The sequence below is a fragment of the Oncorhynchus masou genome, chromosome 1, assembly GCF_036934945.1.
Source record: "Oncorhynchus masou masou isolate Uvic2021 chromosome 1, UVic_Omas_1.1, whole genome shotgun sequence".
Taxonomy (NCBI): Eukaryota; Metazoa; Chordata; class Actinopteri; order Salmoniformes; family Salmonidae; genus Oncorhynchus; species Oncorhynchus masou.
Genome location: NC_088212.1, coordinates 68,390,618 through 68,415,495, shown reverse-complemented (window position 1 = coordinate 68,415,495; position 24,878 = coordinate 68,390,618). Strand labels below are relative to the sequence as shown.

At 44.0% G+C, this 24,878-nt stretch overlaps 1 protein-coding gene across 2 annotated transcripts in view; it reads left to right on the top strand.

Moving 5' to 3' along the window:
- Positions 1 to 24,878, top strand: part of LOC135548917 (PH domain leucine-rich repeat-containing protein phosphatase 2-like) — a 53,905-nt gene that overhangs the window by 5,781 nt on the left and 23,246 nt on the right. For both annotated transcript variants that reach the window (XM_064979020.1, XM_064979011.1), the window contains exons 3-6: positions 4,299 to 4,432; positions 17,763 to 17,953; positions 18,396 to 18,521; positions 24,016 to 24,170. In XM_064979020.1, coding sequence (XP_064835092.1) covers positions 4,299 to 4,432; positions 17,763 to 17,953; positions 18,396 to 18,521; positions 24,016 to 24,170 — 606 coding nt within the window. The remainder of the gene's footprint in view (positions 1 to 4,298; positions 4,433 to 17,762; positions 17,954 to 18,395; positions 18,522 to 24,015; positions 24,171 to 24,878) is intronic.

Below are 24,878 nucleotides of genomic sequence, written 5' to 3'. Positions count from 1 at the left end.
GCATGCTGTGTAATAATCGTACTACATGCTATTTAGAACATATTGTTTAGTAAAAAAATAATGCAGTAAGCAACAAATATCAGTATATTAGGCTCCTTCTAATTAGAATGCGTCATGTAATGCACAATTGTATTGATTACCGCTATTCGTTCATTTTGATACAGCACGTCCCCTCACCTGATTTATCAGCTGTTGTCAAACACATGTGAGTCTCGAAAGACCATTCTCTTCCTCAATAGTGTGCAGTGAATTCTACTCGATGAAAAGCCAAAATGAGAATGACTTCCTGGCATTTTAAAGCATACAACATTTTCGAAAATGCACATACTATAAAACATTATTGTTTGGCATACCCAAAGCGCCTACAAGTACGGGTATTCAGACACGTACAGTGACTTGACAGCTGTTTATGACAGCAATTTTCCGTTTTCACTCCTCATGATGATGCCTCTGACACAGGCTATAATCTGGTTACGCCCACTTGCTCTCCTCTTGGCTTTTTTTGGTCAGGCAAGGGAATGCTTTTTACTCCCTCTAAGACTATTTTTGGTTAAACGCTCAGCAGGATGCACTAAATGGGTCATGTGGTTCAGTGCTGTACAGAAGGAAAAACAAGGTATAAAATGACTGAGATTTGTAGTGAATTACACACCTTACTGTAGGATGCTCTTTACCTCCCCCCATGGTATTGATTTTACCAGCTGGAGCCCTCTACCACGTGAATTACATTTCTACATTCTATTAATACAGCTGGAGCCCTCTACCACGTGAATTACATTTCTACATTCTATTAATACAGCTGGATATGCACTGGCCGTTTAGCACTATGCTGGTAAAGTGCTTTTCTGAAAAGACTGGATCAGCACAGGCATGTCTCTTTCTTATCTGAGCCTGAAACCCTCTCAGGTTTGGTTCTGTAACCACCTAGGCTTCTCCTCTCTCCCCTTAAGGGAACTCTGATCAAAGTCATTTCACATACAGGTGATACAATGTCAGATTTATCTCGGTAGTGCCATTTTGTCTCCTCCCACACCCTGAAGACTGTTGGATAACTGTGCTGCCTGGGGGAAGTGTCAACACTGAATCATTTCATGTACCTTTTGATTTTATTATTAGTGTTTGTTGTATCCTTGTTATTACAATTTCAAGGCCCTTAGTAAAAGATTTTCCAGTACTTTGTAAACTTTTTAGCCAGTAGTTCTCAGAAGCCAAAAATGGTCCCAGAAAATGTGTAGATGTGTGCTTCACGTTATTTCTCGCTCTCTCTTCTCTCTCTGCTGTGTGTGCATCTTGCTAGCTGTCACTCAAATGCAGAGGAAGTAAAGCTCATTGGCTGAAACTCAAATTGCTAGGGGGCTGGCCATACGTGGGGGAAAATTTGGGGGAAATGGCGCTGCACAGCTTCCAGTAAAATTTTGTAGCTAATTGAGGTAAAACAGTAATTCTGCTCATAGATTATACATGTGTGAACTACACTTTGACACATCTAGCGCAAAGCGCTAGGTTTAAAATAGAGATATACTTCACCAAAATTCTGGATAATGTCTAACAGATCACCCACGGATACACAACACATTAAGGGAAAGTATCTAGCCACCCAAATAAAGGAAAGGAGCTTTTTGGTGTCTTTTGACAGAGATTAAGCGACTGTAGATTTTAGAGCCTCCTGTACTCGTTGCCACGAGGCAAGTGGATTTGTGAATAAAAATGTACATGCTCTCAGAGCTTGTATGAATGGCCTACAGGCAGTCCTGTACAGACAGTCATCCCTCCGAGCCTACCAGGGTTCTGTCTAAATCCTGTGTGAGGTGCTGGGGCCACGACTGTGTGTGACCAGCAGACATGATCCTGATTGTTAGACCCCGCTGGCAGAGGAAGTGTGGGCAGGGAAATGCCACAGCAGCCACCAGACGCTGTGTCACCTCACCATCGCCCTGGTGTGACAAGGGCTGTGGCTGAAAACTAGTCACTTCTGCCTTAGCTTCATGGTAATCCTAAACTACAGAACATAGAGGACCTGCGCTAGGGGTTAGCTATCACAGGCGTACCGACTAGGGTGGGTCTCTCTCTCAGAATGTATGGAGAGAGCCAATGATGACTTCTTCTAAAGTTGTAATGTGGGCTACTGTTTAAGATTAAACTGTAATGGACCAGTTAGGTTTGCTACTGGAGCAGTAGGGAGAAATGAAAACCAGACAACTGAATCATTTAGGAAAAGAATGCTGGCTTGTAAATAAAAATACAAAAAAATGTATCACCTTGAGTAAATATTGATGTACAATGAGCTCAAATATGAATGAAGAACATCAATGGTACAATAGATATCGGCTATATATCCTGCCTATAGTTTACTATGGTGCACCCAACTCTGTCTTAATCTGAGGGTCTCTCCGAAGTTCAATAGCAATACAATAAACATGAATCCACTCAATTCACAAATACTGACTTATAAACCACTATGACATGGAATCGAATGTGAGTGACTGTGCCTATCAAAAAACACTGAAAGGTGTTTAAGTGCAGCATGTGCTTATAACAATCCCAATGCAATGAATGATGCCTTGTAAGAAAAATCCTACCACACCGTAGTATGGCAGTGTAAATTCAGTGTTTTCCAAGGAAAATAAATCTTTGCATGCAAATCGTATTGATGTCCTGGGTTCAGGCATCCTTGGTGGAACTGAATCAATACTCAAAAACCTGACCTGTTTTACAAACAGGATCCCACAAGATGTATAACCATGAGTACCTTTCATGTAACCATTAATATAGCGCTTTAATCTCTTACAGGGATAAGAACATAACTTAGTCAAAATGCTTTACCCTAACTATAGCACGAGGCTCATGTGGACTGAACAATAACTAGCCTGGGCAAATGAAAAGTACTCGTGCTTACACCTACACGTCATTTCTTATAAAAACATCTAAAACATAAGTGTACCAAAATAGATTTATGCTATTTAGTCATATTTTTATGAAAGTATGAAAACTAAAATAATTTGCCAAGCATGATCACTTAACGTTTGCTATTTCAATTGATCGATATCTGAGCTAGTCTAAATGTTAACGGCTTGTGCGTATGCTTGGTTCAGTTAGTTCAGTTTTATACCATTTAAAACCTAGTTTTTCTTCCATCCAATGGCAGAAGCTCTTCACGTTCCATTCTAGCTCTTTTAGTTATTTTTCTTGTTGGTGCCAACTGGTGTTTTTATGTGAGGTTAGGAAAGGGACTAAGAGTATTTAGTTTTCATTGGCTTAAAATAAACAGCTGTCAATTTAAACATATCAATAGTATAATATGATTGGTTACTGGAATCTCACTAGCAACGATAAGAATTCAACATTATTTGACCTGCGTTAGAATAAGCAACACAATCACACACTGTATGCCACAAATAATGGCATATTGATTTACAGCGTATTATGAATTATATTGGGCAAAGCTGGGGCTTCCATAGACAGTGGGTCATTGTGAAAAATACCCTCACACATTTTATTGAGTGGTTCACAGTGGTTCTGGCTGTAATGTCTTCACGGTGGTTCTGTCGCAGATATCCTTGGTGTGTTCAGGTGCAGATCAGAGTTGTTGTAGGTGTGCCATTGCCAGTGACAGGCTGGGGGTCACAGATTGTGGGCACAGCAGACCTCATGTTTGATAGCAGCATGAGAGGCCCTTAACAGGATTAGCCATGGAATGAGCTGATGATTTCATTAGGGCAATAAGGCAGAGGACTCACACAGGGCATAAAAACAAAGGGGTTCCATCACCATACCATTCAGACACATCATTTAGATGGGCTATTGTTATTAGAGTGCATTTTGGTCATTAGCAGGTGCTTCATATGATTAATGATGTTCTTCCTCCATATCTGACTATGAACTTTGGACCTGATACCTGTGAGGATATAGTTTCTCTCTCTGCTTGAGTGACATCCGGCACGGAGTCAGACTCTGTAAATGTTTTGATAGAAGAGCCTCATCAATTCCCCAAGTCTGAAAGTGAAACACCTGTGTCCAGCTCTGCTGATTGGCATGACAGCTGCCCTCTGGACCTTACCTGTCATAACACAGGGAATGTCTCTGCTTGTGTGTGTGTATGTGTGTGTGTATGTGTGCTTGCTCGCATGCAAATGTGTGCCAGAAATGGTTGATGAACGATGCCCCTTTGGTTGGATTCCAAGCTTGGAGGCAAAGATGTTCAAATGTAATTATACGTGTCGAGGAGAATCTGGGGGCCTGTTAAGGGTATTGATTGTGATTGGCATATATCCTGACGGTTTCTATTTCTGTCACTGTAGGAGGCTGGACCCCTCTGAGTGCCCTCTCCAGATGGTGTATGACTACCTGGCTGCTATAGGCTACCAGGACCCTCTGCGGGTTCAGAGAGAGGCGGCCAACTCGGACCTCAGCTGCATGATCCGCTTCTACAGTGGTGAGTAGTGACCCAGGGGCCTGTCAAGACTCTCCTTCACTGGGCTCTGACTGGGCTCTGCCTGTTCTGCTGGAACCTGTCAATGGACCTGGCTCTGTTGGTTATGGAGCAGTCTAAACGGTCAGCTTCTGGGAGGGGGCTTGTTTTTCTGGTCTATAGTGTGTCAGTGTTTTTGTGACGACTTGTCTTTCCACTACTCGCCCGGCTGCAGGGCTGTTAGCGCTACCCTGACTTAATGAAGTAGGCTTCACTCACCTGGATTGGGGTTTATTTTTGCGTAACCTTTTATGCATATAACAGTCTTTGTAACTTGGGGGAGAAATTGTACTCTTTCTAGTATTTTTGTGCCATCTAAATTGTACTCTTTCTAGTATGTCTGGGTCTGTATACTGTCTGTCTGTTTGCAGGAGACAAGCAGCCTGGGCTTGTTGTACTTTAGCTTCCATAATGGCAGCAAGACACACCTGATCGCGCTGGCGGATCGGTCTGTCAGAGATGGTGGAGCAGCATTTTGTACTTAGAAGAATTCATGTTTTCCACTTATAATATTATGCTTTCTCTGTCTGCGCCTCTCTACACTACCACCTGAGTGAAGACTCTGTCCTTGCTTCAGCACCCAGCTAGTTTCAATCTGTCTAGTACCTTAAGAGGAATCAGGCTGGTTTATCAGGGCCCGAGTGGTAAACTACGAAGCAAGCTAGATCTACGCAGGGTTTTCTAAAGGTAGCCAGCTTCAGTTAGCTTTCCATTCCAGCTCAGGCGTCATCCGTACTTCAACAATGAATACTGCTCGTCTGCCTGCCGATAACTCTAGCACGTGGCTTGTCTCAAACTCTTCATTTTAATTATTATTTTTTTAACCTTTATTTAACTAGGAAAGTCAGTTAAGAACAAATAATTTTTTTCAATGACGGCCTAGGAACAGTGGGTTAACTGCCTTGTTCAGGGGCAGAACAACAGATTTTTACCTTGTCAGCTCGGGTTACCTTTCGGTTACTAGTCCAATGCTCTAACCACTAGGCAGCCTGCCGCCCAAGACAGTGCTGAAACATCAATCCGTGGGCAAGTCAGTGCCACATTTAATTTTGTATTTATAGATTTTTTTGTACTTACCCATTTTCTCCCCAATTTCGTGATATCCAATTGGTAGTTAGTCTTGTCCCGTCGCTGAAACTCCCGTACAGACTCGGGAGAGGTGAAGGTCAAGAGTCATGCGTCCTCCGAAACACAACCCTGTCCAGTCGCACTGCTTCTTGACACACTGCTCGCTTAGCCCGGAAGCCAGCCACACCAATGTGTCGGAGGAAACACCGTACAGCTGGTGGCGACCCAAGTCAGCGTGCATGCGCCCGGCCCGCCACAAGGACTCGCTAGAGTGCGATTGGTCAAGGACATTCAGCCAGCCAAACCCTCCCCAAGCCAGATGACGCTGGGCAATTGTGCACTACCTCATGGGTCTTCCCGGATCGAACTCGGGGCTGTAGTGATGTCCCTCGCTCTGCGATGCAGTGCCTAAGACCACAACGCCGCCCAGTGAAATTATAGTTAACTTGAAAATTCAGCAGGCTATCATATGAAATAGATGTTTAGAAGTACTGTCTTTATTTTATTACGGTTATCAATGCACAAGCACCTTTTCCCTCCAATTATAAAATAGTGGTATTGGGTCATACAAAAGCTTTACTGTGCGTGAAGTTTCATATGCATTTGTCATTACGAAATGTGTAATGTGATCGGTATTTTAACATGACTATTTTGATGAATAAAATATTGAATCAGTTTGTCTTCAAATGAACTGGAATGATGACTCAATCTTTGCGAGAGTGCAGGAATCTACTTTCATTGGTCCTCAACTTATGGCTCAGACACTCAGGATCAATGTAGTTAGCCCGGAGATAGCCTGCCTGGTGAAGGTTAGATCTGAAGGATTTGTTGCCATAGAAATTCACCTGGGTAAAAGGTGAGCCATGTTAGTGGTACCAGTTATCCCAAGTTACTCGAGTTGACCAAAGATACCTTGCTAAGTCCTCAAACTGGGTTTGTAGGGCTGAGGTGACCTCTGTTTAATGTTTCCATTGTTTGAACCGGGTTCTATTGTGGTTTGGGTTGCTACTACAACAGTTCAATCCCACATCCTCAAGATGAGGGCCCATAAGTGGCTGCCTTCTCCCCTGGGAAGGGGTTTTAAGTGACAGCTGCTAGTTCAGGCCTGTGAGGGATGTGTGTCAGACGCAACCCTGGGCGTGGGTAACCTTCTTTACTCTGAGGCGTGGTCCCAGACTGACCATCCTTCTTCCCTGGGCCTGGTGCAGGTTAGCGTTGTTTGCAAATAATCTTGTTCTTTAGGCAACTCTGCAGTGGTCACGAGCTGGCACAGCCAAAAAGTCATAAAATCTGATTTTAAATTAAATAAATGAAATTTTGTGGCAGCAGGTAGCCTAGTGGTTAGTATTGGTCCAGTAACCGAAAGGTTTCTAGATCAAATCTCTAAGCTGTCAAGGTAAAAATCTGTCGTTCTGCCCCTGAACAAGGCAGTTAACCCACTGTTCCTAGGCAATCATTGTAAATAAGAATGTGTTCTTAACTAACTTGCCTAGTTAATGTCTTATTAACCTTTATTTAAGAACAAAAATCACATTTTTGTTTCATGAATTTTTCAATATAGCCAATTTTTAGCCCCCATGACAAGACTCATGACAATAAACATCAACCTGCGGGCCTGGCTGGCAGCGTCACTTCTGTCACAGCCCCAACAGTAACTAACTATCCCTGAGTCACTGTGATGTTTGGCACCAGATACAGGATGGATGTGGCTGGTTCATTTTAACACACTGGGAGATGTATTTACAATGTTGTGATGTGTCCATATTTTTGTGATCCTGTGTGGTAGTGGCAGGTCTAATGATCCTCTTATCAGTCCTGATAGGCTTTGCTGTAAGGGGAAGATGAGCGAGGACCTGATGTTCTGTGACGTCTCCTATTAATAACCAGGCTGAGACTGGCTGGGCCTAGCACTGTGTTGCTGAGTCAGTGTCACTGGCTGGGCCTAGCACTGTGTTGCTGAGTCAGTGTCACTGGCTGGGCCTAGCACTGTGTTGCTGAGTCAGTGTCACTGGCTGGGCCTAGCACTGTGTTGCTGAGTCAGTGTCACTGGCTGGGCCTAGCACTGTGTTGCTGAGTCAGTGTCACTGGCTGGGCCTAGCACTGTGTTGCTGAGTCAGTGTCACTGGCTGGGCCTAGCACTGTGTTGCTGAGTCAGTGTCACTGGCTGGGCCTAGCACTGTGTTGCTGAGTCAGTGTCACTGGCTGGGCCTAGCACTGTGTTGTTGAGTCAGTGTCACTGGCTGGGCCTAGCACTGTGTTGCTGAGTCAGTGTCACTGGCTGGGCCTAGCACTGTGTTGCTGAGTCAGTGTCACTGGCTGGGCCTAGCACTGTGTTGCTGAGTCAGTGTCACTGGCTGGGCCTAGCACTGTGTTGCTGAGTCAGTGTCACTGGCTGGGCCTAGCACTGTGTTGCTGAGTCAGTGTCACTGGCTGGGGCTGTGGCCGCGCCCATGCTGTGGTGAGAGACAGTGAGAATGAAAGAGCGAGAGAATGAACTAGAGGGAACTAGAGCGAGAGGGGAAGAAAGCGTGACCACAATCTCTGGCTGGCAAAGCCTTCTCACCCTGTCACACGCAGTGAAAGAGCCCCTCCCTCCCCATCCACTGACTGCACGTGCTCAGGCATTCACCACACAGCCTCACGATACCTCCCAGAGAAATCCTTCTGAACATACTCAGGCTGTTTCAGTGCATGTACTGTCACTATGTACTAAAATAGACTAAAACTACAGTTAGTGGATGTGTATTTTGTATTGAGAATAAAGCATGCCCCTCTTGTCTGTCTGGGTGGTTCTCAGTGCTGTCACTCTGTCTTGCTGTCGGCTCTCCAGCGTGTTGCAGGCCTCATTCTCAGTCACAGTGCATAGGCTACAGTGGGAACAGAACAGCGCTGGTCTCTCCCCTGCTCGGCCCAGTCCTGTGAGAAACGGGCTGTGCTGTGGTGTTATTGAGCAGAGCAGACCTGCGGCCCGGAGGTTGGCCAAGCCCTGGGAGAGATCTCCCTCACCTTTTATTAGCTGCTTGTGGGAAAACACAGGGAACACTGGCACCCTGGCAACCAATCTAGGATAGCAGGGTGGCTGGATTGGATCAGATGAGGACTCTCATACAGAACTATGGTAAAATGTCTCCACTCTCAACCCATACAGTCATGGGGTAACAAGTCTTTCCACCCACACATTTAAAGGGTTGTTAAAGAGCTCTCCACCCACACAGTGGTGATGAAATAGATGGGCTGTGTTAGTTGGAGAACTCCATAACAACCCTGTGCTGTACATAGCTCTTTCTCAGGTGCCTGGCAGCTGTTGTCAGGGGTAACCTAACCTCCTGATTTGAGCTGATGAGGGGATCTCTGCCACAGCTGTAAACAGTACAGCCATCATAGGAAGGGTTTGTCAGTATGTTCACACTTAATGATGTCTTTGTAATCCCTCTCTAAGGCCTACGTAAAGGCTTCACAAATCAGTCGTTATAAGCATATGCCATTCTATATAGAGGGTGGACTAAGGGTGATCAGTTGACACATGACAAAGCACTTCTTATCACCCTTAAATAGTTCACCTTTATACGTAATAAAGTGTGTTGCTGTTAAGGTGGGACCATGAATCCTGCATTCACTGTGCTGTATGTTGGTGCACATGCCTGTGCAAGGGCTGCGCTGTGCACACCTTTCTAAAATGTGTTGGTATTCACACTGTAGAGGTGTTGAAGGGTTTTGCTAAGCGCAGGTTTATGACTTCCTTCTCTCTTTCCATGTCAGAGAGGTGTTGATAAGGGAACATTGTGTGAGTTATTAAAATACACACGGCTCTATTTGTACAGGAATCTAATCTCCGAACCCCCCCGAACCACAGCCCTGTTGCCCACTCACAACAGCCTGCTGTGGCGCTCCAATGAGATGAAAACAAACATGGAGGGGGGAGTAAACATGAATAAATGCTGACTTAATAAAGCCCTCTATGAAAACAACGCTCCAAAGACCTGGGGGGGACGTACAGCTGCAGCTCTGAGGGGGCATGTGAGTCCTGGCGCTGGTCCACTGGGTTTGGCTTCACCTCGGCCGGTCCGGACGTGGTTCTGCTCTGGAGTTCATATCCAGCCTGGGAGCCTTAGTGTCTCAGCAGAGGGGAGTTAATCATATCAGGGCTGACCAAGTTTAGTCAACTAATGAGTTATTGATCTGCCAGGATCTTATCCGAAAATACCAATGAAAACTAAGTAAACAGCATGGAGGCCCTAAGCTGCGCTGACTGGGGCCAGAGCAAACCGTAGGGGGTCCAGCCAGGCCATAGAGCCCACTGGGCTGCTGCTCACACAGGGGTCTGCTGGGCCCCTATTACAGACTGACCTATCTGTAATTGTCAGTGCCTGGAGGGACAGGTCAGCAGACGGAGCGGGATTACAGTACACTACTTCCTGGTGTCACTAACTGATGAACTGAATAACAGGGAGGGAGAGGAGGAGGGGGTAAGAGTGGGACGGCAAGACCAGGGGGAGAGGAATAGTGCTCCTACTCATGAGGCATGACCCCCCCCCCCCCCCCGAGCAGCGACTTTGCATCTCTCTACCTTCTCTTCTCAATACTATATGCAGATTCTAAATGTGAGTCAGCAATCAACCTCTAGAGATTTTCCAGGGACAGACACTGGCTCCTCAGCCTTGAGTCACGCAAATCTGTGGCTTAAAGAGCTGGGTGTCTCTGAAGTTTAGATTTGGTCTATTTCAATGCAATCTTTATTGGGAAATTACCCCTCCATCCTATTGCTGAACCATAGAGGGATGGGGAAGATGTGCATATCGGGAAATGCTCGCTGGACTTTCTACCTTCCCATTGTTCAGTATCCAGTAAGTACTGCCCCTGTCCCATAGTTCTGTCCTGTCTGACTTGTCTGCATTATTCTGCTGAAGCAGTTTGACATTTCATTTGATTTCCCTAGTATGGAAGCAAGCTTAAGGACTTTATGAATTGCATTTCTCACAGTAAGAATAGGTCACGGAGGGGGGCTGTGCGGTTCTGATTTGATGTTATTGCCAAAAATGACCTGCTGTTCTGATCCTGGGCTGCAGTAAGCCTGTGTTTCTGCCTCCACTGGCCCCCCACTGCAAACTAACCTAATCTATGCAATATTCTTCTAGTTCTCCCTGTTGGAGACAGAACATCAAGGCAGTTGTTCAGTCTGGATGGACGGACGGGGCTGTCTGGAGTCATGTCTGGCTGACAGCTGAAACCTGGTCTGGTTTGGGGGATTCTCAGTAGAGGTCGACCGATTTATGATTTTTCAACGCCGATACCGATTTATTGGAGGACCAAAAAAGCCGATACCGATTTCAATCTGACTATTTTTATTTGTAATAATGACAATTACAACAATACTGAATGAAAATGTATTTTAACTTAATATAATACATCAATAAAATCAATTTAGCCTCAAATAAATAATGAAACATGTTCAATTTGGTTTAAATAATGCAAAAACAAAGTTTTGGAGAAGAAAGTAAAAGTGCAATATGTGCCATGTAAGAGCTAATGTTTAAGTTCCTTGCTCAGAACATGAGAACATATGAAAGCTGGTGGTTCCTTTTAACATGAGTCTTCAATATTCCCAGGTAAGAATTTTTAGGTTGTAGTTATTATAGGAATTATAGGACTATTTCCCTCTATACCATTTGTATTTAATTAACCTTTGATTATTGGATGTTCTTATAGGCACTTTAGTATTGCCTGTGTAACAGTATAGCTTCCGTCCCTCTCCTCGCTTCCCCTTGGGCTCGAACCAGCAACACAACGACAACAGCCACCATCAAAGCAGCGTTACCCATGCAGAGCAAGGGGAACAACTACTGGAAGGCTCAGAGCGAGTGACGTTTGAACTGCTACTCGTGTGCGCTAACTAGCTAGCCATTTCACTTTGGTTACACCAGCCTCATCTCGGGAGTTGATAGGCTTGAAGTCATAAACAGTGCAATGCTTGAAGCACAAGAGCTGCTGGCAAAATGCATGAAGGTGCTGTTTGAATGAATGCTTACGAGCCTGCTGCTGCCTACCACCGCTCAGTCAGATACTTGTATGCTCAGTCAGATTATATGCAACGCAGGACACGCTAGATAAACTAGTAATATCATCAAACGTGTAGTTAACTAGTGATTATAATTGATTTATTGTTTTTTACAAGATAAGTTTAATGCTAGCTAGCAACTTACCTTGACTTACTGCATTCGCTTAACTCCTTGTGGAGTGCAACGAGAGGCAGGTGGTTGTAGCGTTGGACTACTTAACTGTAAGGCTGCAAGATTGGATCCCCCGAGCTGACAAGGTGAAAATCTGTCATTCTGCCCCTGAACGAGGCAGTTAACCCACCGTTCCTAGGCCGTCTTTGAAAATAAGAATGTGTTCTTAACTGACTTGCCTAGTTAAAGGTAAAATAAGGGTGTAAAAAATAAACGGCCAAATCGGTGTCCAGAAATACCGATTTTTCCGATTGTTATAAACTTGAAATCGGCCCTAATTAATCGGCCATTCCGATTAATCGGTCGACCTCTAATTCTCAGGTGCTGATACTCTATAGGGCAAGTTGATGTACAAGTGTTGGGTCTACAGAATGCATTTGGCCCATTGCCACTTCCTTTGACTCTCGCTCTCTCTCTTATTCTGTGTCTCTGTATGGTAGTTTCAATGCCACAGGGGACACAGTTTGACCTACCTCACTCCCCTGCCCATCTGGTGACTGTTGAAGAAACTTGACCACTGTCGCCAAGACTGCTGTCAACAGGAGACAGGGACATTGGAGCTGAGGGACAGAGGGCAGCGGTGTGTGGGGGGTTCACCCAGGACATGCACTGTGATTATGTCACTGTCCCTGTGGCTTGGCAGTGACTGAGCAGCGGAAGTGGGACTAGGTTTAGTGATTAGGCATGTCCTCCCTCTACCCCTGCTGCCGAGGACTCCCACCCTGCTGCTATTGGAACTGCTGCTTGAGTCTAGCCTGAGAGAGAGAACAGATAAAGAGAGAGCGTGAACAGAGTTAAACAACATCTGCTGCTCTGCCAAACCTGTACACATTTTATGACCAATGAGATTGGTCCATATCATAAATTACTGGTGTGGGAGTGGCTGACTAATGCTCAGGGGTGAAGGGGTAATTATACACTCCCCGACATAACGGTATTTATTTGGACAATGAAGCTCAAACTTTTAATTTGGCTCTATACTGAAGCTAAAACTTAATTTGTTTCATACCACTCAAATGCTATCCTCCCCTGGAAATGGTAATGATGAGAGGTTAGCATGTCTTGGGTGTATGATCTTTGTGCCTAACTTTCTCACTCATCATTATTCCCGATTCATTCATGATTGTCCGTAATCATGGTAGCTTACACATGAATGTAGAAGTGTTTAGAAACACATATTTTGTTCTTATTTACAATAAAAGAGACTCAAATGACACACAATACATTATTTACCATTCATCTCTATTGGGAGCAACATAATCTGTAACCGAAGGAAAACAACGTGAAAATGCATCCAACAAAATCGTATCGAGTGTGATGCTATCATTGTGTGCCAGGAATAAACCAGATACTAAGCTTTTGACTGACTACTTTAATTCACAAGTACATTTTTCCAAATACTTATAACACCTTCAAATGAGGGGACTAGACACATAGATTGCTTTCATTTCTAAACAGTAAAACAGATCTGTATGAAAATTCCCTCGAATAAAAGGTAACATTCTGTACTGTTACCTGAAATGAAAAAAGTCATTTCAAATTCAAAATGCTGGAGTATAGAGCCACACCTTAAAGTTATAGCTTTACTATTCAAATAAATATGCAGGGGATTGTAGATGGTGCAGATGTACCAGCCTGGAGCAGACTTGTGTTCCAAGGTACTCAACATTTCCCTGGCAACTCTGACATGGTGGGAAAGCATGCGTGTTTGTTTTGGGTGCAGCAGTTTGCCGTGAATGGCTGAGACTTGTTTTCATTGTGATTGAATGAGAGAGTGATTGGCAGAAAGTGTTATTGTTGTGTTGGAAGTTGAAGTGTCAGAGTGTTCTCGCTATCCCGGGCACACTGCGAACATTAGTGGGGTTGTCTTTCATTAAAAATGAACGAAGAATCTTTTGAGTATGTTTTTGTGACCGTTTCAGGTCTGTTGGCTGGGTGTTTGAGCTGTGCTGACTGCTGTAAATTGTTGCACATTAGAGCCTAATGCAACAGTGGGAGAAAGTTGTGTGGTAATTGTGTACCATTGGGGATGAGGCCACATCTGAGATACTGCGAATGTCATTAGCCTATATTATCAATTATAAACTGGGTAGTTTGAGCCCTGAATTCTGATTGGCTGACAGCTGTGGTATATCAGACCGCATACCATGGCTATGGCCAAACATTTATTTTTACTGCTCTAATTAAGTTGGTAACCAGTTTATAATCACAATAAAGCACCTCTGGGGCAGTGCGCGCTAATCCTCCAACACATTGGTGCGGCTGGCTTCCGGGTCGGATGCACGCTGTGTTAAGCAGCAGTGCGGCTTGGTTGGGTTGTGTATCGGAGGATGCATGGCTTTCGACCTTCGTCTCTCCCGAGCCCGTACAGGAGTTGCAGCGATGAGGCAAGATAGTAATTACTAACAATTGGATACCACAAAATTGGGGAGAAAAAGGGGGTAAAAAAAAGAAACAGCCCTTAGCTGTGGTATATTGGCCATATACCACCCCCTCAGGCCTTATTGCGGAAGTATGATTTTGTATTCCTCGTCATTCTGATAGCATGAGATCCATAAAGTACGTACTTGCCATCACCCTGTAGCATTGCAACAGTATAGGCTGTGGGTATTTACACACAACCATGTTATTGGGGGTGGCATTTTTCCATGGCCAGAGCAGGGAGAGCAGAGCAGAGCGCAGCTCAGTGTCTCTGTGCGTTCAATTCTTTCAGCTTGATGCTGCTCTGTGCAGAGGCCTGCTCCTCAGATTTGGAGTCCAGGGGGATGTCCAATTTAGAAACACTTGTTGACATCTTGCATAATAGTCAGAAGATCTCGAAGTAGGTTTGATTTGAAGGGCTTTTTAGGGCTACGCTTTGTTTAAAATAGCACTGTATTGTCCTTGAGCTACATTCTGCTGCCGTCTCTCAAAATGCAATCAAACCCCCAAATATTGAGTGACTTTCACATTCCTCCTATTGCTGTAGAAAACATTAACTCTAGTTAGATGTGGCATTTTCAGTCTGTCCCTTTGGCTCCATTGTTCAGAGAGAGCTTATATCTGTAGTGTTTCTGGGGGTTGTTCCAGCTTGGGTCATCACTGTGCGCTAGCTACAAACACAATCAACCATTCCCTCTCACAACCCACTGCACCAGTCAACACTATTTATAATAATGAGGCAGTGTTTTTCCTGTGTGTGATGTTGGAGGTGAGAATGCTCAGTGGGACTCTGAGTCAGTAGTCTGAGATTGTATTGGCGTGCTGTGTTCTTGCATCATTTCACGGAGAGGTGGAAAGAACAGGGAGGTGATTATTAGGTGTTTAATTCAGTTGGAAGGCGAGATATGAAAGTGAGAAAGAGATTTGTGGGGAGGGGGCTGGTAACCAGCAGTTCATTGGGGGATAGAATTGGATGAGTGTGTGGTTGAGGGAGGAATGTGGCTGTTTGTAGTGTATTTGCTGTGGGGCCAGTGGGAGAGCGTCCTGTCTGCCCGTGTCTTCCTGGCTGTATGTGGATCCCCTACAGGGCTACAAGTCTGTCTTTGACAGGTCAGCCTGCTTCAACCTCACTGACACAGACACATGGAGGACAGGGCAATGATGCAGCTCTCCCCCCCTCTCTCTATCCCTCTTTCCCTATTGATTGCTCTTCCCCACTCCCTCTCCTTCTAAGGCTGGCTGCCCTTGGCCCCTAGGGCCTTTGTGCTGGAAGTGAGGTACTCTGGTCCTCTTCTCTCTGACACAGGGGAAGCCTGGGGATCAGAAACCTCTATTGATCCCTAGCCAGCGCCAGCGGCCCAGTTTTGCTGTCAAATGCCCTTGTCTTGTTCATTATGGGTTTTCCAGACAGCACAAAGTCAAGCAGCCTGACTTCATTTTGATCCCTGGCCGCCACTCCTTAGACGTGAAAGAGAAGAAAAGGGCAGAGAGAGCGAGGACATGTCTGCCTGCCTCTGGGAGTTGGAGACGAGGAGGTGGTATTAAGAAAAACGCAGACCTTGTTATTTCAAGGGAAATTGACAACAGAGGAGAAAAAAAGCTGTTCTGTGCCCTTTGTGCTTATTTGACCAGCCTTTAACCTGAGTGTACTTGATGCCTGGCGGAGCAGAGGGAGGGAGGCCTGCTGTTTGTGTCCTTCAAGCAGCATACTCAGGCTGCAACACTAGCCTCACCTCCCTGCTACATAATTGGATTGAACGAGGGTTTTAATGTGACAAAAGCCTGACTCGTTCATCAACCTGACTGATGGATCAGGGTTAGAGCATCTCTGAGAACAATCGCAAAGTTGTGTGTGTTAATGAAAGGGGAGACTGATCAAAAGCTAGGGACAACTCGAGTTGGGCCACTGAATGCTCACCTGTATCACCTGGTGTTTTGATCAACCTTGTCAGCAGCCTAGACATGCAGAGCCCCGTGATCTCTGATCAGATGTTAGAGGGAGTGACACTCACACTGTTGATATCTACCATGGATGAACCATAGTTTGAAGGCTTTATAATCTATCTATCTTTAGATTCCATCCAGCGAATAAATTGGTTTTGATACGTTATTACAGTGTGTCATAGCAGATGTTAAGCATGCTCTAGAGATATCAACTCTATATGTGGAGAATAATGAGACTATAGGCTGGGCTGATCTGCTGACATAAGAACACTTCCAGGAAGAGATGTCCTATTCATTGACTAATGCATAGGTGACATCATCGTGAACTGTTGATATCAGTGTGACTTCATGTTCTGGCAGCGTCTAGCACTCTCCTTGTCTTTTTTTTGTCTCTTGATCACACTACCCCTTTTGAGAACATATGGTATTAATTAACGTAATGTAATGATTGTGTACAGGGTGTGGGTGGGATGTATGTGCACTGTGTATGTACAGTATGTGTGTGATACGGTGTATTCGGAAAGTATTCAGACCCCTTGACATTTTGTTACGTTACAGCTTTATTCTAAAATCGATTGATTTTTTTTTCCCTCCCTCATCAATCTTCACACAATACCCAATAATGACAAAGCAAGAACACATTTTTAGACATTTTTGTAAATGTATAAAATGTTTTAAAAAATAAAGTATTCAGACCCTTTACTCAGTACTTTGTTGAAGCACCTTTGGCAGTGATTACTGTCTCAAGTCTTCTTGGGTATGAGGTTACAAGCTTAGCACACTGGTATTTGGGGAGTTTCTCCCATTCTTGTCTCCAGATCCTCTCAAGCTCTCAGGTTGGATGGGGAGTGTCAGAAATGTTCAATCGGGTTCAAGTCTGGGTTCTGGCTGGGCCAGAAGGACATTTCTTGGCTGTGTGCTTAGGGTCGTTGTCCTGTTGGAAGGTGAACCTTCGCCCCAGTCTGAGTGCCTGGGCACTCTGGTGCAGGTTTTCATTAAGGATCTCCCTGACCAAGGCCCTTCTCCCCTGGTGGCTCAGTTTGGCCGGGCAGCCTGCTCTAGGAAGAATCTTGGTGGTTCCAAACTTCCATTTAAGAATGATGGAGGCCACTGTGTTCTTGGGGACATTCAATGCAGCAGTAATGTTTTGGTACCCTTCCCCCTCGACACAACCCTGTCTCGGAGCTCTATCTACAATTCCTTCTATCTTGTGTTTTTTGCTCTGACATGCACTGTCAACTGTGGGACCTTATATAGACAGGTGTGTGTGTGCCTTTCCAAATCATGTTCAATCAATTCAATTTATCACAGGTGGACTCCAATACAGTTGTAGAAACATCTCAATGATGATCAATGGAAACAGGATGCACCTGAGCCCAATTTCGAGTCTCATAACAAAGGGTCTGAACTTATGTAAATAAGGTATTTCTGTTTTTTTCTTTTGAATACATTTGCAAAAATGTCTAAACCTGTTTTAATTTTGTCATTATGGGGTATTGTGTGTAGATTGAGGAAGACAATTTTATACATTTTAGAATAAGGCTGTAACAAAATGTGGGAAAAGTCTAGGTCTGAATACTTTCTGAATGCAGTGTATGTGACCATGTTCTTTAACTAACCCCTCTCCTCCCCAGAGTGTCCAATGAACGCGGACCAGCAGGAGCGAACCCTGCTGACGGGCGTGTTCAGCGTCAGGAAGGGGAAGACCCAGCTGCACAAGTGGGCAGAGCGCCAGGTCCTCCTGTGTGGCACCTGTCTGATTGTGGCCTCTGTCAAAGACAGCCTGACGGGGAAGATGCACATCCTGCCCCTGGTGGGGGGAAAGGTGAGGGGTTAGAGGTCAGGAGTTGGAGAGATGTTGTTATCCAAACCCACACATTCCCCAGGGGTCAAAGAGAGACAGAGACGACAGCAGATCACAGATACAACAACACAGCTGGGACTGACAGACGGACAGAGGGGATGCACTGTACAGCACAATGAGAATGGCGTAAATACACACTGTGCTTACACAGACAGCTCAATTCTGATCTTTTGCCCAATTATTGGCAAAAGAGCTGATATGATTGGTCAAACAACCTATTTGTTTAAAAAAGATCAGAATTGTGCTGTCTATGTAAATGCAGCCATAGACATGCACACTTAAGCACATGTGTCTCTGCCTTATATGGATGGAGCCAGTAGGCACCATAATACCTAATAGTAGTTTCTTGGGAACATCGGTGGCTGTGTCTGTTCTCCTCAACATCTCTGTTCTGTACGTTCAGGTGGAGGAGGTGAAGAGGAGACAGCACTGTCTGATGTTCAGCTCAGCCGGACCGCAGGCCCAGACATACTTTGTTAACTTCGACACACTGGCAGACTATCAGAGGTGGCATCGGCAGGCTTCAAAGGTAAGTGTGTTTACCTGTCAGAGTTTATATGTAGGACAATCTGTGTGCCAAAGCTTTGTGTATGTTTTCTCTGATCAATTATGCAAGGTCTCTGTCAGGAAACACAGTGAGTGGTGGTCGTGGTTGGTTCCTCTGGGCTGGGAATCAGTGTACAGTATGCTGAGAGGGCAGAGTTACACAGTGCCCACTACCTGGTCTATCATCCAATCATAGTCTGCTGTGGAACACAGGTGACCTTGGTGATTGGCTCTGCAGCAACAGAGAACCATCAGTGTCTGGCTTTGATTAAACAACTGGCTAGGAGGGTGCATGGGTCATTGATTGTGTCTGTGTGTACTGCATGTCTGTTTGTACTGTCTGTGTGCTTGAACATGGGTCTCAGTACAACTATATGAAGTTAGTATCCTCAGCCCCTTTCTCTGTTCCTCTTGGCTGCTCTGTTCCTCTTGCTGTGCCTCTAATTTCTGAATTAATGGCCATTGTATCCCAGCCCCTTACTGGGCCCTAACGAGCTCTGAATGCCTCCATCCAGGCAGAGCAGGCACACAATGAGCCGTGGAGAAAAAAAGGCAACTGAAAATGAAAAATCCAATTAGTAGTAGATCCATGCTAAGTCAAGGAGCTTTCTCTCCCTCTCTCTCTCCTACCTACCTACCACTGTGGTGTGGATCACTGAGCTGGAGTGGCCCTGTTACTACGGGAGCAGTTTAGGAGAGTTAGACATCAGAGGTTCCTATGGCGACATGATTGCCTGGAGATGAAGACAGAGAGAGGGGAGGGCAGGTTGAATAAGAGGGAGAAATAGAGAGAGATGTAGGAGTGAGAGAGAAGACTGGTATGGAGAAGCAGAGAGGGGTGGTACTTCAGATGGAGGGGAGAATTGAGATCGAGAGAACTGGAGGGGCAGAGAGAGATGAGGGGAGAAGAATTAGAGGAAGGGTGGATGAGATGGTGGATTTGGGGCAATCCTCATGCCAGGCTGGACACAATCAAACTCTTGTTTTAGTGTTTGTGTGCGTTTCTGAATCGGGAGGGGGTTGTTGTGGTGTTTGCTGTGTGATGGGGGCTGTGCTGGCTGGCTAATGGCTCCTTGCTCTGACAGTGGCCTGTAGGTGAGCCTGGTGAGTGGCCTTGTGGCATGCCCAGTTCCTCCCAGACAGAAAGGCTTGGAGGCTGTCTGAATGCATACAGGGAGGAGGGGGTCATCTTCCACAGCCACACACACTGGGCATCAAGGGCTCCCACTGCTGCCGAGCTAGCCTCTACCCCACAGGCTGCTCTCCTCTCCCAGGCCAGTCAACATGCAGGTCACTTCCCCAGCCTTTCTCTGTCTATTTCAATTTCTATTCTCTCTCTTTCTCTCTCTTCTCTCAACTTTGTCTTCATCTGTCTCTCTCTGACCAGTGCTCGATGGCCTTTTTAAAAGCTAGATGATGAGTACTCTAAGATTTTGTGTTTGTTTATCCCTTAAAGCAATGATGTGACGACATGCTCTGCTGAGCAACCAATCTATTTTCTAGGGTGTTGCACAGTATGCAGTCCTGTGGTGGATTGAAGCATGTTTTCAGACTGAGAAATGTATTAAGCTACAACCCCCAGACAGACAGTGTCCTGCCTGTGCTGACAACTATACAGTCCATCTTTTCAGAGCTGAAGGAAATGCTGTTCAGCTGCATTCTGCACATGTAGATAAGTGAGCAATGACTGTATGAGCACAGCCAATGAAACGCAGTGTCGGGACAGGGAGTGCTGAACAATGCAAAAAATCTAGACTGAAATCCAATATAGTCTGGGGTGAAAGTAAGCCAGAGTGGAGTCCTGGCAAAATAAATAGGAAGGGTACACCATACCAGTAAAACATGAGCCTGTCATAATAATTAATAATTCATTAAAACTGTAGGCTATTACACTATTTATCATTAGTCATGTGAAAGATTTGCGAATAGACTTGAAGAGGTGTGGAATAGTGCGGTTTGGTTCGATGATAGCACTGAAATGTTGCCAAGGCAGGGATGAGTGGCCAAGACCGAGACGCGCACGGACAGAGTGGACACATCAATTCAGGTTACAAGACTTGTAGGCCTAATGAAGGACAAACACTTTAGTGTTTTTATAACTGATGTCTCTTGGCATTTATCAAATGGCGGGTGCACAGTACACTGTATGGATGCCAGAATATTTGGAATAGTAACAGAAGTCTGGACACCGAATGTAGGCTTCATATGTAGCCTACTATAGTGTGTGTGTGTGTGTGTGTGTGTGTACACACTTTTATATATATTTACATTTATATATATATATATATTTACATTTATATATATGTATGTATGTATGACAATTACAACAATACTGAATGAACACTTTTATTTTAACTTAATATATTACATTAATAAAATCTACTTTTACATTTACATTTAAGTCATTTAGCAGACGCTCTTATCCAGAGCGACTTACAAATTGGGGGGTGGTACTTAGTCTTAATATCTATGCCATTGTGTTTGGTGGAATTAATGCAAAAACACAGTGTTGGAGAAGAAAGTAAAAGCGCAATATGTTCCATGTAAAAAAGCTAACGTTTTGGTTCCTTGCTCAGAACACGAGAACATATGAAAGCTGGTGGTTCAATATTCCCAGTTAAGAAGTTTTAGGTTGTAGTTATTACAACAATACTGAATGAACACTTTTATTTTAACTTAATATATTACATTAATAAAATCTACTTTTACATTTACATTTAAGTCATTTAGCAGACGCTCTTATCCAGAGCGACTTACAAATTGGGGGGTGGTACTTAGTCTTAACATCTATGCCATTGTGTTTGGTGGAATTAATGCAAAAACACAGTGTTGGAGAAGAAAGTAAAAGCGCAATATGTTCCATGTAAAAAAGCTAACGTTTTGGTTCCTTGCTCAGAACACGAGAACATATGAAAGCTGGTGGTTCAATATTCCCAGTTAAGAAGTTTTAGGTTGTAGTTATTATAGGAATTATGCATCGACTTTTTCTCTCTCTACCATTTGTATTTCATATACCTTTGACTAATGGATGTTCTTATAGGCACTTTAGTATTGCCTGCCTAATCTCAGGAGTTGATAGGCTTGAATCAAGCATTGCTAAGAGCTGAAGGCAAAACGCAGTAAAGTTTGAGCCTGCTGCCGCCAACCACCGCTCAGTCAGACTGCTCTATCAAATATCAAATCATATACTTAATTATAATATAATAAACACAGATATATGAGCCTTTGGTCATCAATATGGTCAAATCCGGAAACGATCATTTTGAAAACAAAACGTTTATTCTTTCAGTGAAGTACAGAACCATTCCGTATTTTATCGAACGGGTGGCAACCCTAAGTTTAGATATTGCTGTAACATTGGTTGTGCAATGTAATGTCATAATTATGTGGAATTCTGGAAAATTAGTTTGCAACGAGCCAGGTGGCCCAAAAGGTTGCATATACCCTGACTGAGCGTGCAATGAACGCAAGAGAAGTGACACAATTTCCTTAGTTAATATTGCCAGCTAACATTAATTTCTTAACTTAATATTTGGGTAAAAAAAAAATACTTCCGTGTATTGATTTTAAGAAAGGCATTGATGTTTATGGTTAGGTACATTCGTGCAACGATTGTGCTTCTTTCGCAAATGCACTTAAGTCATCCCCGTTTGGTGAAGTTGGCTGTGATTTCGATGATAAATTAACAGGCACCACATTGATTATATGCAACGCAGGACAAGCTAGTTAACCTAGTAATATCATCACGTGTAGTTAACTAGTGATTATTTGAAGATTTGATTTTTCTTTTGTTGTTATAAGATAAGTTTAATGCTAGCTAGCAACTTACCATGGCTTGTTGCTGCACTCGCGTAACAGGTGGTCAGCCTGCCACGCGGTTTCCTAGTAGAATGCAATGTAATCGGCCATAATCGGCGTCCAAAAATGCAGATTACCGATCGATGAAAACTTGAAATCGGCCCTAATTATTTGGCCATGTCAATGAATTGGTCGACCTCTAGCATTTAGAGACCATGCTGTGTAGCCTAAAAGTGCCATTTCTATCAGCAACGTAAAAGCTGAAAGTATTCAATATTCAACCATACAAAATATCCATCAAAGACTCATTGAAATACTCTCAGAAACATGTTGGATCCTTTGACAGCTTTTCAATTATTTTCAAAGATTTTGTTGACGATCTGATGATCCTGCAGGTGAAGAAGCCAGATGTGGAGGTCCTGAGCTGGCATGGTTACACGTGGTCTGCAGTTGAGGCCAGTAGGATGTACTGCCAAATTCTCTGAAATGATGGTGGAGGCGGCTTATAGTAGAGAAATGAACATTCAATTCTCTGGTGGACATTCCTGCAATTGCACGCGCCCTCAACTTGAGACATCTATGCCATTGTGTTGTGTGACACAACTGCACATTTTAGAGTTGCCTTTTATTGTCCCTAGCACAAGGCGCACCTGTGTAATGATCATGCTGTCCATTCAGCTTCTTGATATGCCACACCTGTCAGGTGGATGCATTATCTTGACACAGGATAAAATGCTCACTAACAGGGATGTAAACAAATTTGTGCATAAAATTTGAGAGATACGCTATTTGTGCGTATGGAATATTTCTGGGATCTTTTATTTCGACTTATGAAACATGGGACCAACACTTGTTGCGTATATATTTCTGTTCAGTGTAGATTGTTGATGATTTATGACATCATTCTGGTGAGCTAGTCTTTATTTAGTCTTCTATACAAGCATCAAGTAATGACGAGAAGCTGCATGTATCTAATTATAGACACTGTGGCTTACAAATAGCCGACCAAATGTAGGAAATTATAAGCAGAAGAATATCTAAATTGAGGCTTAAATATTTTATTTCCACACCCCCCTTTCAAAAAATGATTACACCATCCCGGAGTAAAGTGTGTGTGTGTGTGTGTGTGTGTATTTTATTTTATTTATCTATCTTTTTAAAAATAATAGGGATTCTATGATTAGGACTATAAACAATTTATAAAAGCACTTGCACACAAGGTTCATTCTGGGAGGAAATGAATTCTACTTTCACCTCTGGATATACACAGCACTCACTGTGTGGATCATGGTTAAGTACCACACACCTCTGTGGAGTTCATGCCGCCAACTCTACTAGACCACAACACTAGAGTTGTGTGAACATCCTGTTTTGTTATGGACTCACAGCATGACCTTATCAGTATTCCTTTATTTATAATGCTCCATAAATCATTCTGTAATGCTGAAGACAGAATCATACACTAACTTCCCTTCTGTGATTGAACCGACTCAACCTTTTTTAAATTAAAGTTGCCCCTTACTCTGTGTGTTTTTGTGTGCAAACCTCATTTGCTCCATGCAGGTTGTTTCTGGTCAACCTGATTTATGACCATGATGATCAAAACCTTGTTCTATTATCAAAAAGCTTAATTAAAAAACTATTTGGGAGCAGTGAACAGACATGTCCTGTGTTTGCAGGTAGTTTCTCAGACCATCAGCCTGGTGGATCTGTCATGCTACAGTCTGGAGGAGGTGCCAGAGTACCTGTTCTACAGCCAGGACCTCACCCATCTCAACCTCCGACACAACTTCATGTCCCTGCAGGGCCCCGGAGGACTGCTCAATCTCCCCAGGTAAATACACTCTGTCACCACGCAGGGCAGTACCCAGCCACTGACACACCTTACTCGGGAAAACCCTACCTAATACTAAGTCCAAACATGCCACGCAAAACCTGTAGCCCAATACCAATCCTGCCAAATCTCCCAACTCAACCTGCCCAGTAACATCCTTACCTCAATACTAAATCATAATCTGTCGGCAGATCAACTTGTCCTCACTGTTACAGTGCAATGTCTGGTAGTGTTACAACACAGTCTGACCGTTTTACCCAAATGCATTATGTAAGCATGTCACATGATGTTGTACAAGTACGTACGTTGTTTATCACAGATCTTGTTTTATGGTCCAGTCGGTGCTGAAAAGTTGTCCTGACTGTGTCTCTCGTTTGTGGTCAATGATCAGAGACCATGGTACAGCCTGCATATCGTCTTGTGGAGGGGCGCTTAGCTCAGTGTCCACTCCTATGGTACAACTGGAGCATATTTGAACAAGCTGGCATTCTCAAAAGAGATAATGCTATTAAATGTTAATGATCTACTACACTCTGTAGTATTTCCTGTTGTAAGGCAAGCAGGAAGGGCCGAGATGGAATAAGTGGTGTACGTGTGTGAAGGGCTGTGGAATGAACACATTCTAGAGGATCTACTGTGCCGGGAAGCTGAGAGGAATAAAATGTACACATCAATGCATCTCTCTCTCTGTGTCTTGTCTGTCTGTGT